Raw genomic sequence first — 12,623 nt, 5'->3', positions numbered from 1 at the left:
AACAGACACACATAGACCCAATAACACATACGTAGAGCCCGCGCCTGAACATACCCTAAGCTTTTACACGCCAATGCATGCGACGCTGTTGAAAGAGTCAGGTACGCTCAAAGACCTGGCAAAACAAAAACTCCCGTCCTGGGTGACGCAAACTTAAACACAGACTTCCTGCAATCCGCGGCAAAGGTTAATGCTGAGAGAATACAAAACTTTAAGCGCCTGGCGAGCGATCCAAAAACGCACCCTGGAGACAACTTTGCCACACCTCCCCTGGAATTCCCGAGAAACGGGTCACCAACTCCATCCCAAACATGACACAGAGCACACGATAACATGGAAAAAGTTCCTGTCACGCGACAGGAACTTCCCTGACAACACGAGGCGGGAAGAACGGAAACCATCGGGACCCGGCAGAAAAAGAGCAACCCGAAACATCCAAAGGGCACCCCGCTTCCTACAGTACAAAACCCGACTTCAGAGCCGGCTATCGCAGAACCACCTGGATGGCCAGTTCACATGACTTCTCGCTATTATCTACACGTACACCGGCTCCGTACCTTTCTTTTTGAAAGAGCAGTTCACCGCATCCAGCGTAAGAGGTGTGAATTTTGTTCGATTTCTTTACCGCCAGAAGACTGCGGTAAATCTTCCCGCGAAAGGCTGTCAAGCGTTCATTAAGAAACAAGTCCTTACCTTGTAACTCACATCTCCGCTCCATTATAAGATCAAGGAGACTTCCCTGTCCCGCACGCACAAATGGGACAGTCACCCTGCTGTTTGGCCCAGGCAGTCGAAGGAGTTTGGCCCAGCGTGCCCGGCCGATGAAACGGTCGTCCATTCGAATATCCGAAAAGCACTGGTTGATAATGCTGACGACGAGGCCGTTGATGTTCTCCTGTTGCTGGCGCCGGCACCGCCCCTGCGCGGCCGGTTCCGGTCAAGGACGCCAGAGCGCCCTGCCTGAGGAGCGCCCGCGGGGCCACCCGCGCGCCGCAGGGGCGGCTCCGGGCGGGGCGCGTGACACTCGACGCCACGCGCTCACGACACAGAACGAAACAGGCAACCTGGAGACCACCTCAGCTTTCTTTAACCTGTCTCGCGGAATCTTCATCTCCGAAGTTTTTCTCTCTCCGTTTGACGATTTTCAATAAGGTTGTCTTTATCTTCGACGTGGCGCTCGAGATCCCTGAGGCGATCGTTAGAGGACTCGAACCGCGTGCGAAAGGCTTCCTTAAAATCGTTCAGCCTTGCGCCACGGTACCCGAGACGCGATTCTGTACCTCTTCTAGTGCGGTACCCAGGCAGTCCTGAGCGCTGCTGGTGGGCCAGGACTATGTGTTGCCCAGGGGGAACTATCATGGACGCCACGCTGCTCGTCGGATCCGTCACACTTTCCCTGGCCGTCGTTTCCGTCCGTCTGCGAAACGTGTGACCTCACCAGTTCGCTCACAGATGATCTCTCAAACAGCAGGGGTGCCTCCATTCCTTCACTGCCATCTACAACCCGGCCAGTATTGCCCGACTTTCCAGACATGGCCACGAGGGAGCCCCTTCAAGATCAGGTGCACACGCCAATGCCAAATAACCGCAGGCTCTTCACAGCACACTTAACGCGACAACCTGCATTACGCTCGCATCAAGTCGCTCACTATTTCACCCACGTTGAGGCGACCCGCCGCCACCGGTATCGCTGCGAAGCTCGATCCGCACCCGCCGGCGATCAAGGGCAAACTGCAATCGCTCCAGCCTAGTCATCCAGATGTTGTGCGGTGAATCCAAATGAGTACGCCGGTAATACAACAGAAACCGTGGGCGTAAAAACTGAGTGCATCGTATTTCACATAGGCCGCACGTGAATGCAGTCCACCCATCATTCCACTGGTGCGCCAGACCGGCGCCACCGTCGCAGAACAGGCCCCTGAGCTCTGTTGGCCGGTAGGCCGCTGGAGGTGGCGCGGCCACACACTGGCTGCTCACGTCTGGCCTTGCAGCACGACACCGATGATTAATTTGCATTGCCATGTCGCCGATGTTTCCCGCCGCGCACGGCGCCCGCCCGCCCCACCGCTGGCGATAACCCATATGTCACACCACGAGGTGCGCTTTGTACCGGCGCAGGACGAGAATAATCAAAATGTGCACGAATTCGTCCGTTCGTTAATAACGCTATGGTGCTCATCTATGTACATCATTATACATCATGGCGAATGCGGTGCTATTTTCATTCTCACATCTTCCCTGGCTCTGGCTCATTACTTTGTGGCTATTTGCTGCATGTTTTCCTTGCCCTGTGGCCGTCCGCCACCATAGAACGCCCCAAGCCGCCCCCTACCGTCGCTCTCTAGCTCTGGTGACGGTGTGGCAATGACAGAATCATTAAGCGACGGCAGAAATGTCGCCCCCGCGCTCCCTCGTGGTCAAGCCTGAATGGCGAGCAATTTCTGTGCTGGCATAAGGTAATACAAATACTAGGCAAAGCAGAGCCGAGGCCACAGCACAGAGCGCATGGGCTGACGTTGGCTAGCCGAGTTTTTCAAATGGCAATTTTCAGAATGCCTATATTACGCTAAATTGTAGTAACTTGGCATTATTATAATAGAGCATTTCTCTCGATACCGTCTGAAGTATGACACAGGAAACGATACGCCGTGGCCGGCGGAGAAGTGGGCTACATTTGCACTAACAAGCCTGGAAAACCTGTTTCAGTGATGGGGACCACTTTTGGTTGGTCTCACGCGTCCCTGAAACTCTGGACGTGATTTCGCACTGCAGAAAGTCAACTGGTTTCCATTGGTTTGATAATAATTGCTTGATATATAATAATTGCTTGAATAATAAATAATTGATCAACACCTTGATGTGTCATATGGCTATCATTTTATCCGTCCTCATCAAGTTGTCTTATTTAGACATCTGCTCGTCATAACAAGTAGACGTCATAACATCTGTAAGATCCAAGTAAATTGGAGCACACACCACACTTACGACATAAAGTGCGGCTTTGAGAACAAAAAACAGCAAAGTTCGTTTAGGCAGAGAAAATATTGCTATAAATTTGCATGCCTCATAGAAAAAACAATGCTCAATAGGCCACGAGGCCACTCACTGCGCTGGTAACCTGATTAAACCAAAAACTGAAAACAGTCAAACGACGCATCGGATCGTCGAAAGTTCAGCGGCATATAGGGCTGTACAAGGATGATAACTTTGATTAGCGAGGGATAGCAATATTTGGATAGCATTCCTGCGAAATTGCTCAGAATCCAGTATAAAGCCATTGGCCAGGGGGTAGGCCATGACACCTTGGTTATGTGCCCGTGTTCATAAAGCCAAAACAACAAGGGAATTGTAATGCAACGATTTTGGTGTGTGTAGCGTAATACAATGGTTTGGCGTAATGCGAGGCGGCACGCGGCGATCTCGCGCCGAGATTGTCGCATGCTGCGGCTGGCGGTGCCAGCGGCCGTTACCGTGGCCGAAGCTAGCTACTGTGGTAGTGAGCGGGATAAAATCGCTTGCTGAAAAACAATACATCAGATGGCTACCTAATGGAGGCATGGTCCGGTTACCTTTACTAATTACCGTATGCAAATACAGTGCCGGCGCTCATGCTCCAGCACCGCAACACCACCTGCTGTTTAGAGGATTCGATTCTCATACTGGGACGGCTCATTAATGACCTTTTCCGGCATCGCTGGGCAGCCGCTGTCGCTGGCAATCGCAATTATCGCTGTAGAATACGACACGCATCGCTTGTCGATCCTACGGAGCTTGCCAAATATCAGACTAATCCACGGATGTAGTCTGGTGCTGAACACAATCATGGTACGAAACAGAGACAAACGGTACATTCTTCTCCTGGAACGGTACACATCTACCACTGCGGTAGAAACCATGTGCGAAAAATACAAGGAACCAAATAACCAGACCCCATAACGAGAGACAGTTCGTCCACGTCAGCGTGTGCATGATGCACACGACATGGATAGCTTACCCCAGCCGATGATGTAGAAAATTAGAAGACTCCTCTGTTCAGCAAACGCAGAGGCAATAAGTTTGTGGAGGTAATAGCTCTCACAGAACTGCCACAGGTAGTTCGTAAGCCGGCAGTACTTGGTCATAATAAATAGTATCTTGCAGCCCACTCCATTCTGAAACAGTGGAGAGAACGCCGTGAACAATAAATAACTCCATTGGTTCAACCGCGGGATGCTGGAAATCGCTTTCGCAGGTATTTCGCAAGCATACGTCATCATCGTAAAAAACATTGCACTATGCCATGACACTCCCAAAATATTTTGCAAAGTCTCAAGAGGCACACTCAACAACATTCGCTGAAAAACTATCATGAGGACAGAACTCAAGTGGAAATGGCTGAGTGGAAATGAGTAGAATATTATTTACATGAAACAAATTTTAGAATCATGGTATCCGCATTACATCAGAAAATTCTATGCTTTTGTAGAGCAGTCTTGAACGGCTTAACGTGTACTGCATCTTTGAATGTAAAAAACCAGCCAAGTCCACACATCCAGACAGTACCTCTACATGGTCCAGAGTGTGAAAAAAACTGTTAGCTTACCGCATTCACACACTGCTAAGAAAACAACATCCCTACCACGTTCATACACTGTTGAGAAGAAGGAAACATCATACAAAACGATGACTGCTTTGCCGAACATTCTAAATGCTGCTCTTTGCTAGGAGTTAAACTAAAAATGATGTAGATATGCACTTTGCTGCGCAACCCATCTAATTCCTCCCATTGATGACAATCACATCGGCGCTAGCCCCCTAGACACATCGACCGCGAAAACATGACCAAGATATCGTAGGAGTAGGTTGTCGGGGAGTGGCAGGAGTGGGATTGGCTGGTTCGCGGTACGATGTTTTACTTGAGGCTCCGCAAATTGTCTTTACTTGCCGGATTAGGCCATGCTTTTCGCCATTTGCCAAAAGAGCGATTTCTGAAACAAATTCTTGTTGTGTGTTTTCCGCAATACTCCATCTTTATTATTTTGGAAACGCCAGGAATCGCATCCCCGTAAGTCCACGTCATGAGCAACGGCGAATTAAGGCGAGGGTTAAGACACCCCTCGAGCGCCCTTGGTCCCCAACTACTGAAGGAGACGACCGGCCATTTTGCCCCCTCTGGCCACATGCGTGGTACTGAGAGCAGCCAGCCGGCGACCCGGCCTCGACCGACACCACTCCCCGAGCCGGTCTCCGTCCGCTCCCCACCGATCCACTATGCACGCGCCCCCCGCAGAAGTGGCGCAATTGATAAGGTGTCACGCTTGACGCGCAATATCATTCGGAGAACAAATGACCGTTTAGGCCGCGGCGTCTCCCGGCGGCCGGGCGGAGCGCCCGACAGCCACCGGAGTTGATAAAGGGCCGCCAGCAGCACGGCCGGCACTGACGCCGGGTCTGCAAATGATGCGGCCGCTGACGGTGCGTTTTTAGGAAGAGATGGTGGAGAGTAATAGCAGTAGTGAGAAGTAGCTGGGCTGGGGTGGTGGTGAGTTTGTTAAGCTGAGCTAGCCGTGAATTAGCTGGGTGCGGCTAACGATGAGTTAACTGGGTTTGCTGGTGATGAGTTAACTGATTCGGAGTGGAGGTGTGTAAGCTGGGCCAGGCTGTCGGTGAGTTAGAGTTTGGGTGGATGGCGAATTTATCGGGACGGGTTCGAGGTGAGTCTCTTGGGTAAGGCCTTCGGATTGAATTAATTGGGTTGGTTTGGTTGAGAGCCAGCAGCGCCCTCTCAGCGTTAGGGGAGAGGAATGTTTTTCGTGCGGCGCGACGGCCGCGCGCCTCGGTGCAGCGGCCTGCCGCTGCGTCCGGCTCGACGGTGAAAAACGGACACAGGTGAGGAAACCGTCGGATTTGAGTGAACTATCTGAAGAATTGACGTTAATTGAGGCTCGCAACTCCTTTCACAATATAGCAGTCAGCATGAGCCGACCATCTACGATTTGTTTAGACCATAATATACCAACCAGCATCGGAACATAGAGGGATTTTATCACTTAACCCGTAAAACATCATTACGAGCTAATACCGACGGCGGCGTTCACAGCACGCCCAAGCGTGAAACGATAACGCTGATCGATGATCTTTAGGCGAGTGCGCTGGGCGTCCAGCGAGTGCGCTGGGCGTCCGGCGAGTCACCTGGGCGTGAGGCGAAGCCCCGTTGCGGCAGGATAAAAAGGTTAGGTTGTTAGGCTAAATCCTGGGAAGTTGCCTGCATTCTTAGGACAGTGACGTCCTTTGTTATTAACATGCCCACAAAAATCCTACGCTGTCATTACGCATTGTGCCCGGCGCGGCCGCGACGGCGCCAGGGTAGAGGGTGTATGGCGCGTTGTTTATATCGTTCTGCCGTAATTATTGTGCAATCGCTTGGGAAAATAGGGCATGGTATGTTGAAGCACGATTGAACGGATCGCAAAAATATTGAGATTAATCTTCCTTTCAAATTTAGCCACTAGCATGATACACCAATCACAACCGAAAAATTGTATGATGCAGCCTTTGAGATGCATTTTGATCATTTTCAGTTCCCCAGTCATCATTATCTGAACTCGTCTAGGGGCAGTTTGGCTCATTATATGCGCAATATTTTCGGTGTCCAGGGCCAGTTGCGACTGATTGTGAACAGTAAGAATCAGGTCTACTTCTCGTATCGGACGGCATGACAGAAAACGCTGATGCCTAGAATAGAGCCTCACCAAAGTATTCCGGTCATTACTCAAATTTAGAAGATGGACGGGGCATGGAATTTCTTCCGGGATCGCCATCGATTTTTGCACTATTGATGTTCATGCGTTATAGGGATAGAGAGCATCTCAGTTTAAAGGTGTGTGTGGGGGGGGGGCGGGGCATGACACCTCAATGACAAACGAAGTGGCAGCTACGATTAATGCCATCACTTACGGGTCCTGCACTATGACCAACATCTACACAGATGAGCGGCGATTTGACACCTCACCTCATGACACCTCAATGACAAACGAAGTGGCAGCTACGATTAATGCCATCACTTACGGGTCCTGCACTATGACCAACATCTACACAGATGAGCGGCGATTTCGTTAACTTCATTCCCCCGGTCATTTCCTGGTGTTGACAGTGGAACGTGCTCTCGGGATTGATCACGGGCGCTTCGTTTCACTGGTATACACCGGTTCGCTACGGGCCGAATACCGTTCATGGTTTGATAACAGAGAGCCGTATATAAGACTTTGCGGCACTACTTTTGAGCTGTATCTCAGGTTTTTGTGACACCACGAACCACCACCGGTGTCTTTGTGGGTGGGGATGGGGGGGGGGAGAGGGGGCAGCGATAGCAATGACGGTATGCTTCTGTGCGTGGGAAGGCAAAGCCAATTTCTCCACAGGACTAACGTCAAGCATTTCACCAAAAGAGCAGGTGAAGAATGCCCTCACCCTCACACCTAGTCCCAGAGCCAGCTTTTACAAACAATGCTTGCCCTTTTGGCCGCCACAATTGCATCCCATTTCTTGCTGTCTTCAAAAGGTAAATGAAAAAAAAAACAGGAGAGTGACCAAGACCTCCAGTTGCATCAGTTATAAACGTCATACGTGCACTGTGCGTTAGGTGTCTGTGGGACAACGAACAGCCACTGGTGTCTGCGGGGGGGGGGGGGGGAGGGGATATGAGTAATGGTGCAGCGGTGCATATTGAGGTGCATGGTGCTGCACTTATTTGCCCCTGCCTGACGAACACATAAAAAACACCTATCCCTGAACGAGAACCGTTCAGAAATATCTCCCACAAACTCATGGGTTTCTGGTCGTCGTTGCCATCCACATTGGTTGCCGGCACATTTTCGAACCTGCCGGCACACTCCTGAAGACTTATTGCAACTCTGGTACAGTGAACGATACGAACGATTCACTTACGCAGTAAATACAAACGGTCTCACAACATATCGTATGCTTAGTTTAGTCGAGTCCTTATTGAAACGTCCAATGCTATTTTAGCGTTTTAAAATGCCTAAAATGAATCCATCAGATAGGTAAATGGTATAGTGAAATTGCCCTTCACGTCCGCGAAATTCGGGCATTTTTAGTAATGCCTAAAATGTTCAACCAGATGGCGCGATAGCGGAAATTTTGCGAGCTAACTGAAATCCGGCAAAACCGAAATGCATACTTTTACCCCAGTCATGCTGGGAAACGCCAAACGTGTATGACCGATCCAGCCTAAAGGCTGTGTTGCACGTTTGTATCGGGATTTGAATTGAAATAGCCATCTTGAAGGGCCTTCGATGCAGTTCTCAATGCCATTCTCAAGACCTAAGGTCGTCTAATTTTTGAGCCGCACGCCCTCGAAGATATGCAGATTAATTTTGTGCAGACTCTTCAAAGGATACCCAGGCATCCATGGTGCCATGAAAACGTCATTCAAATCCTGCTCTTTCATTAACCATGCAGCGATCAAAGCTTATAATGATGTAATGGTCGAGTCGTTCATAAATGGCGTTCTTAACCACGATTTCCAGATACAGCGGCCGTCAACTGGTTCTCATTCACTGGGGTTTGCCAGATGCGATGACGTAACAAAAAAATGACGTATTGAGGGGCACCTTCACTAAACAGAGAATTTGCGTCGTCTAGAGCAGACGTTTCCACTCAAAAGTGCATGCGTATTTGAAGATACTGAAACAAGTATCAGATATGAGGAAATAAGCTCACTGATTACTATTAATATGCTTTCACGGGGAAGAGGCTGCCTTAGAGAACGCAAATTTTCTAGTTGGTAATTATGCTTCTCGATACATCGTTGTTTGATTACGGTATCATGCGTTGCACAACATTGATTGGGAACTAACTGACCGTCCTTTATCTAGAAATCCTGCTCACGAACACCAGATATGAACAGCTTGACAATTATATTGTTCTTGGCCTTAACATTTGCGTGGTCGATGAAATAGCAGCATTCGAATAGCGTTTTTATGGTGCCATAGATGCCAGGGTGACCTTGAAATAGTCTACATGAAATAGTTTGCACACCTTTGCGACTGTGTTCCTAAAAAACTCGAGTAGTTTAGCTGTTCAGACAGGCAGGGCTGTGAACTACACTGAATGTTCTTCAAGATGGCAATTTCAGCTCAAACCCCATACCAGTATGGAACACTCCTTTAAAGTGACTTTTTCACGCGTGACAATAATGAAGCAAACATCGGATATGATGACATAAGTTTCCGTAAGTTGTTCAATGCATTAGCGAGGAACATTAGCAGCATAGATAAGACAGTGGCGTTGGCCTTATTCCTTGAAAAAACCCAAGAGAATGGAACTATGGCTAGGTTGATATCTCGGCAACATGCCTTTCTCGAAACAATAGCAGAAAACCTAATGTGCTTCTGCTATTATTTTGAGAACGGCAAGTTACCGAAATATCAACCTAACTATATCCCCATTCACCTGGTTTTCGAAGAATAAGGCTAATACTACTGCATTATCTACACGAAATAAATTTCCTTGTTCCTAATGGTACACTTGTAATTGACTGCTCTAAACAACACAATGTCTGTTATGTAAACATGCCCGTCTATGTGTCTTTGCGTACCATTTCATACCTTTCACAATATCGATTGAGAAGCAATTGGTGTCCGCTATATGAGGAGTTTGTGCTGAGGAACTCCGGATATGAACGACTTACCATTATATTTGTCTTGGACTTGGTCACTGCAAAGCTAGTGGAGTGACAGGAATGGACATGACATGAGGCGTTGATGTCTTAAGAAGGGCAGGGCTGTGAACTGCACCGAATGATCTTCACGATGGCGATTTGAGCTCAAACCCTCATACCCAGGTGGAGCACCCATTTTAAATGCAGGCCAATAGTTAAAAGTGATCTTATTTCATCATATCTGAGACTTGCTTTAATATCATCAAATGTGGAACATTCCCTTCAACATCTCGCCAAACCAGGGTCATTGCTATGACATAGTGATGGCATCTGTTCCACATTCCAAAAAAAGGGCAGGAACTTGGGAGGGGGTTCTAGGGTGCAAACGATTTACCAACAATGCACCATTAACACCCCTCTCCATTCCAACCCCGGCCAGCCCTTTGTATTTGGCTCTCATGGAAAACGCAAGACTGCCTGGTAGATCATCATCATCATCAAGACTATCACTGCAAGACTGGTAAAGTCGTAGCCCAACAGCCTTTCTGTCCCCCACAACGGGCTTAGATATCGTGCTGCTCCATTTCCTCTCCAGGCTGGCTGACATTAGCCCTTCGCCATGCAGTCAATAAGCCCGCTCTGGCAGCCACCAGCAGACGTCGGCTACTAAGCGCCGGTGTGACCAGGACGGAGGGAGGGGCACATGAAGGCCGCGCCCACAGTTACACCCTGCTGACCTCAGACCCTCCGCTGCCGCTCAGGGCCTCACTGGACCGTTGCCCAGTCGGCTTGATTGGTGGCTTCTCTCCATGCACTAACGGCCGCTTCAGGCGCCACGACCAGTTCCCATCGGCTAACGAGGGCCTTGGCCGTCCGCTAACATCAACACATGAATAACGTGATAACGGGTCTGTCCTGCTGACATTGCAATAGCTTTCATGTGTGTCAGAAGGCGGTCACAGTAATTGATCGGATAACATACGGCACGGATTACACGACGCTGTAGAGGAACCATATATATATATATATATATATATATTATATATATATATATATATATATATGATCTATATAGATATAGATATAGATATATATATATATATATATATATATATATATATGTATGTAATGCTACGTTGTATGCCTGGTGGTCTTTCATTGCATTTTCCTAAAAATGTAGTCGCCAAAGGACTGTCAAATTCAAATGGCAAGGTACGTAGGTGACCCAAGGGTGCCATAGGAAGCCATACAAATCCCACTGTCGACATCACCGCGCTTATGAGATACGGGTGCTGCGTCAAAGGATTTACGCAGCAAACATAAGTTATAAAATGACATGTTTGACGGGCCTGTGACACTTCATTTATCTCGCTGGGTCCACGCGGGACGATCGTGGTGGCCCAGTTCATCACCCAGCCGTTCACGAGCGGTCGCTCTCCAAAAGTTGTGGGAAATCAGAATCAAAGCTACCCTCCAACGTTTCATTGTTGTGACCGATGGCTTGTATACTCGGGTCCGGCAGATCACTGCGTCAGAAGATCCGCTCATTTTCCGGCTCGAACGCCAAATGTCCTTCAGATGTCCGCTGAGGGACGTCTCAGTGGGACGTTTTCGTCCAGCAGGTCGTCACCGCAGCTCAGAGCGTCTGCGGATCGTGTACTGAGCCGGCCAGCCAGCCCACAGGGCGGGGCGGCTTCCGTTCATATTGCATAATTCAAGGGTGTTTTCCACATTTGCATGGGGTTTTAATTGAAAAACACATCCAGAAGATCCCTCGGCGCAGTTCGCAGCCCTACCCTCTTCAAGGCACCCAGGCATCCATGATGCCGTAATGATACCATTCAAATCCTGCCATTTCATTATCCATGCGGCGATCACGACCAAAAATGTAACTGCCGAGTCGTTTATATCTGTCGTATGTGAGCACGTCTTGCAGTTGCAACGATCGTTAACTGGCTCTCAATCAATGTTGTGCAAAGTATGATGCCATAATCAAACAATGACGTATTAAGGAGCATATTTTCCCAACAGGGAAACCATGTGGTCCGGAGCGGCCTGTTCCACTTCAATGTACACAAATAGTTACAAGTGAGCTTATTTCATCATATCTAGTGCTTGCTTTTGATAGGATGAAATGAGCTTCACCTCCAAATGAGGAGCATTTCCTTTCATGCAGCAGGCACTCCACGAGATCACGGAGCGGTAGGTGGGTTCGTCAGGTAGCGCGTTCTCAGTGGACGAGGCTGCACCATTCGTGAAAAGGCGGCGTTGGATCAACGAGTGGTCAGCGTGCTAATGTGCTGTTCCCTGGAAAACGCAACCATGGTCAACTGTTCAGCACGGTGTCGCATTAGCAGTACGTCTGATGTGATCACTGAAATGTACGCAGCCATTTCTGGAAAATAAATTAAAAAAACGAGACAAAGACAAAGGCATGCTCTTCCACACAACAGGCATCAAAGGGTCTCCAGAGCCGCGTTCCCCACTAACAACAGCTGACCACAAATTGCAGCCTATAACGTCAGAGGTGAGTGCATCACAACAGTTCTTAAGGCTTGGAGGGTGGCCGCCTATTTATGACGTAGGCACTTGCGACGTCATATGTAGCAACTCAGATAGATACTTCGGTAACGGAGAACGCGGCCTAGGTGACCAAAGAGTTATGTCAGGTTGGGTCGATCAATTCGTCCTTGACCGCCGCACAGGTCAGAGCACGCGGTCCTCGCTCCCCTAACGGGCCGAGACCGTAAACAACCGGTTGAGGCTGAGCGCCAGTCCGTTTCGGAGCCGAAATCGCGACCGCTCGCGAATAATAGTGGGTCGCACGAGTGACAGTTGAGTAAGACTTGGTCAAAAGGTGACGTAGGGAAAGGTGCAACATAAAAAACTGGTGAGAAAATGCATGCTCTAAATGATGAGTCTCTGAAGCAAGCACTTCTCGCCTGCTTCAGCGACAACAAAG

The 12,623-nt window shown here is 49.0% G+C and overlaps 1 protein-coding gene across 1 annotated transcript in view; it reads right to left on the bottom strand.

Annotated features, from left to right (window-relative positions):
- LOC119110203 (calcitonin gene-related peptide type 1 receptor) overlaps window positions 1–12,623 on the bottom strand; it is a 102,760-nt gene that overhangs the window by 53,798 nt on the left and 36,339 nt on the right. Inside the window, exon 5 of the mRNA XM_037233938.1 lies at window positions 3,995–4,151. Coding sequence (XP_037089833.1) covers window positions 3,995–4,151 — 157 coding nt within the window. The remainder of the gene's footprint in view (window positions 1–3,994; window positions 4,152–12,623) is intronic.

This window comes from Pollicipes pollicipes, unplaced genomic scaffold (assembly GCF_011947565.3).
Source record: "Pollicipes pollicipes isolate AB1234 unplaced genomic scaffold, Ppol_2.1 Scaffold_7231;HRSCAF=8579_pilon_pilon_pilon, whole genome shotgun sequence".
Taxonomy (NCBI): Eukaryota; Metazoa; Arthropoda; class Thecostraca; order Pollicipedomorpha; family Pollicipedidae; genus Pollicipes; species Pollicipes pollicipes.
This window is presented reverse-complemented; position numbering and strand designations above follow the sequence as displayed.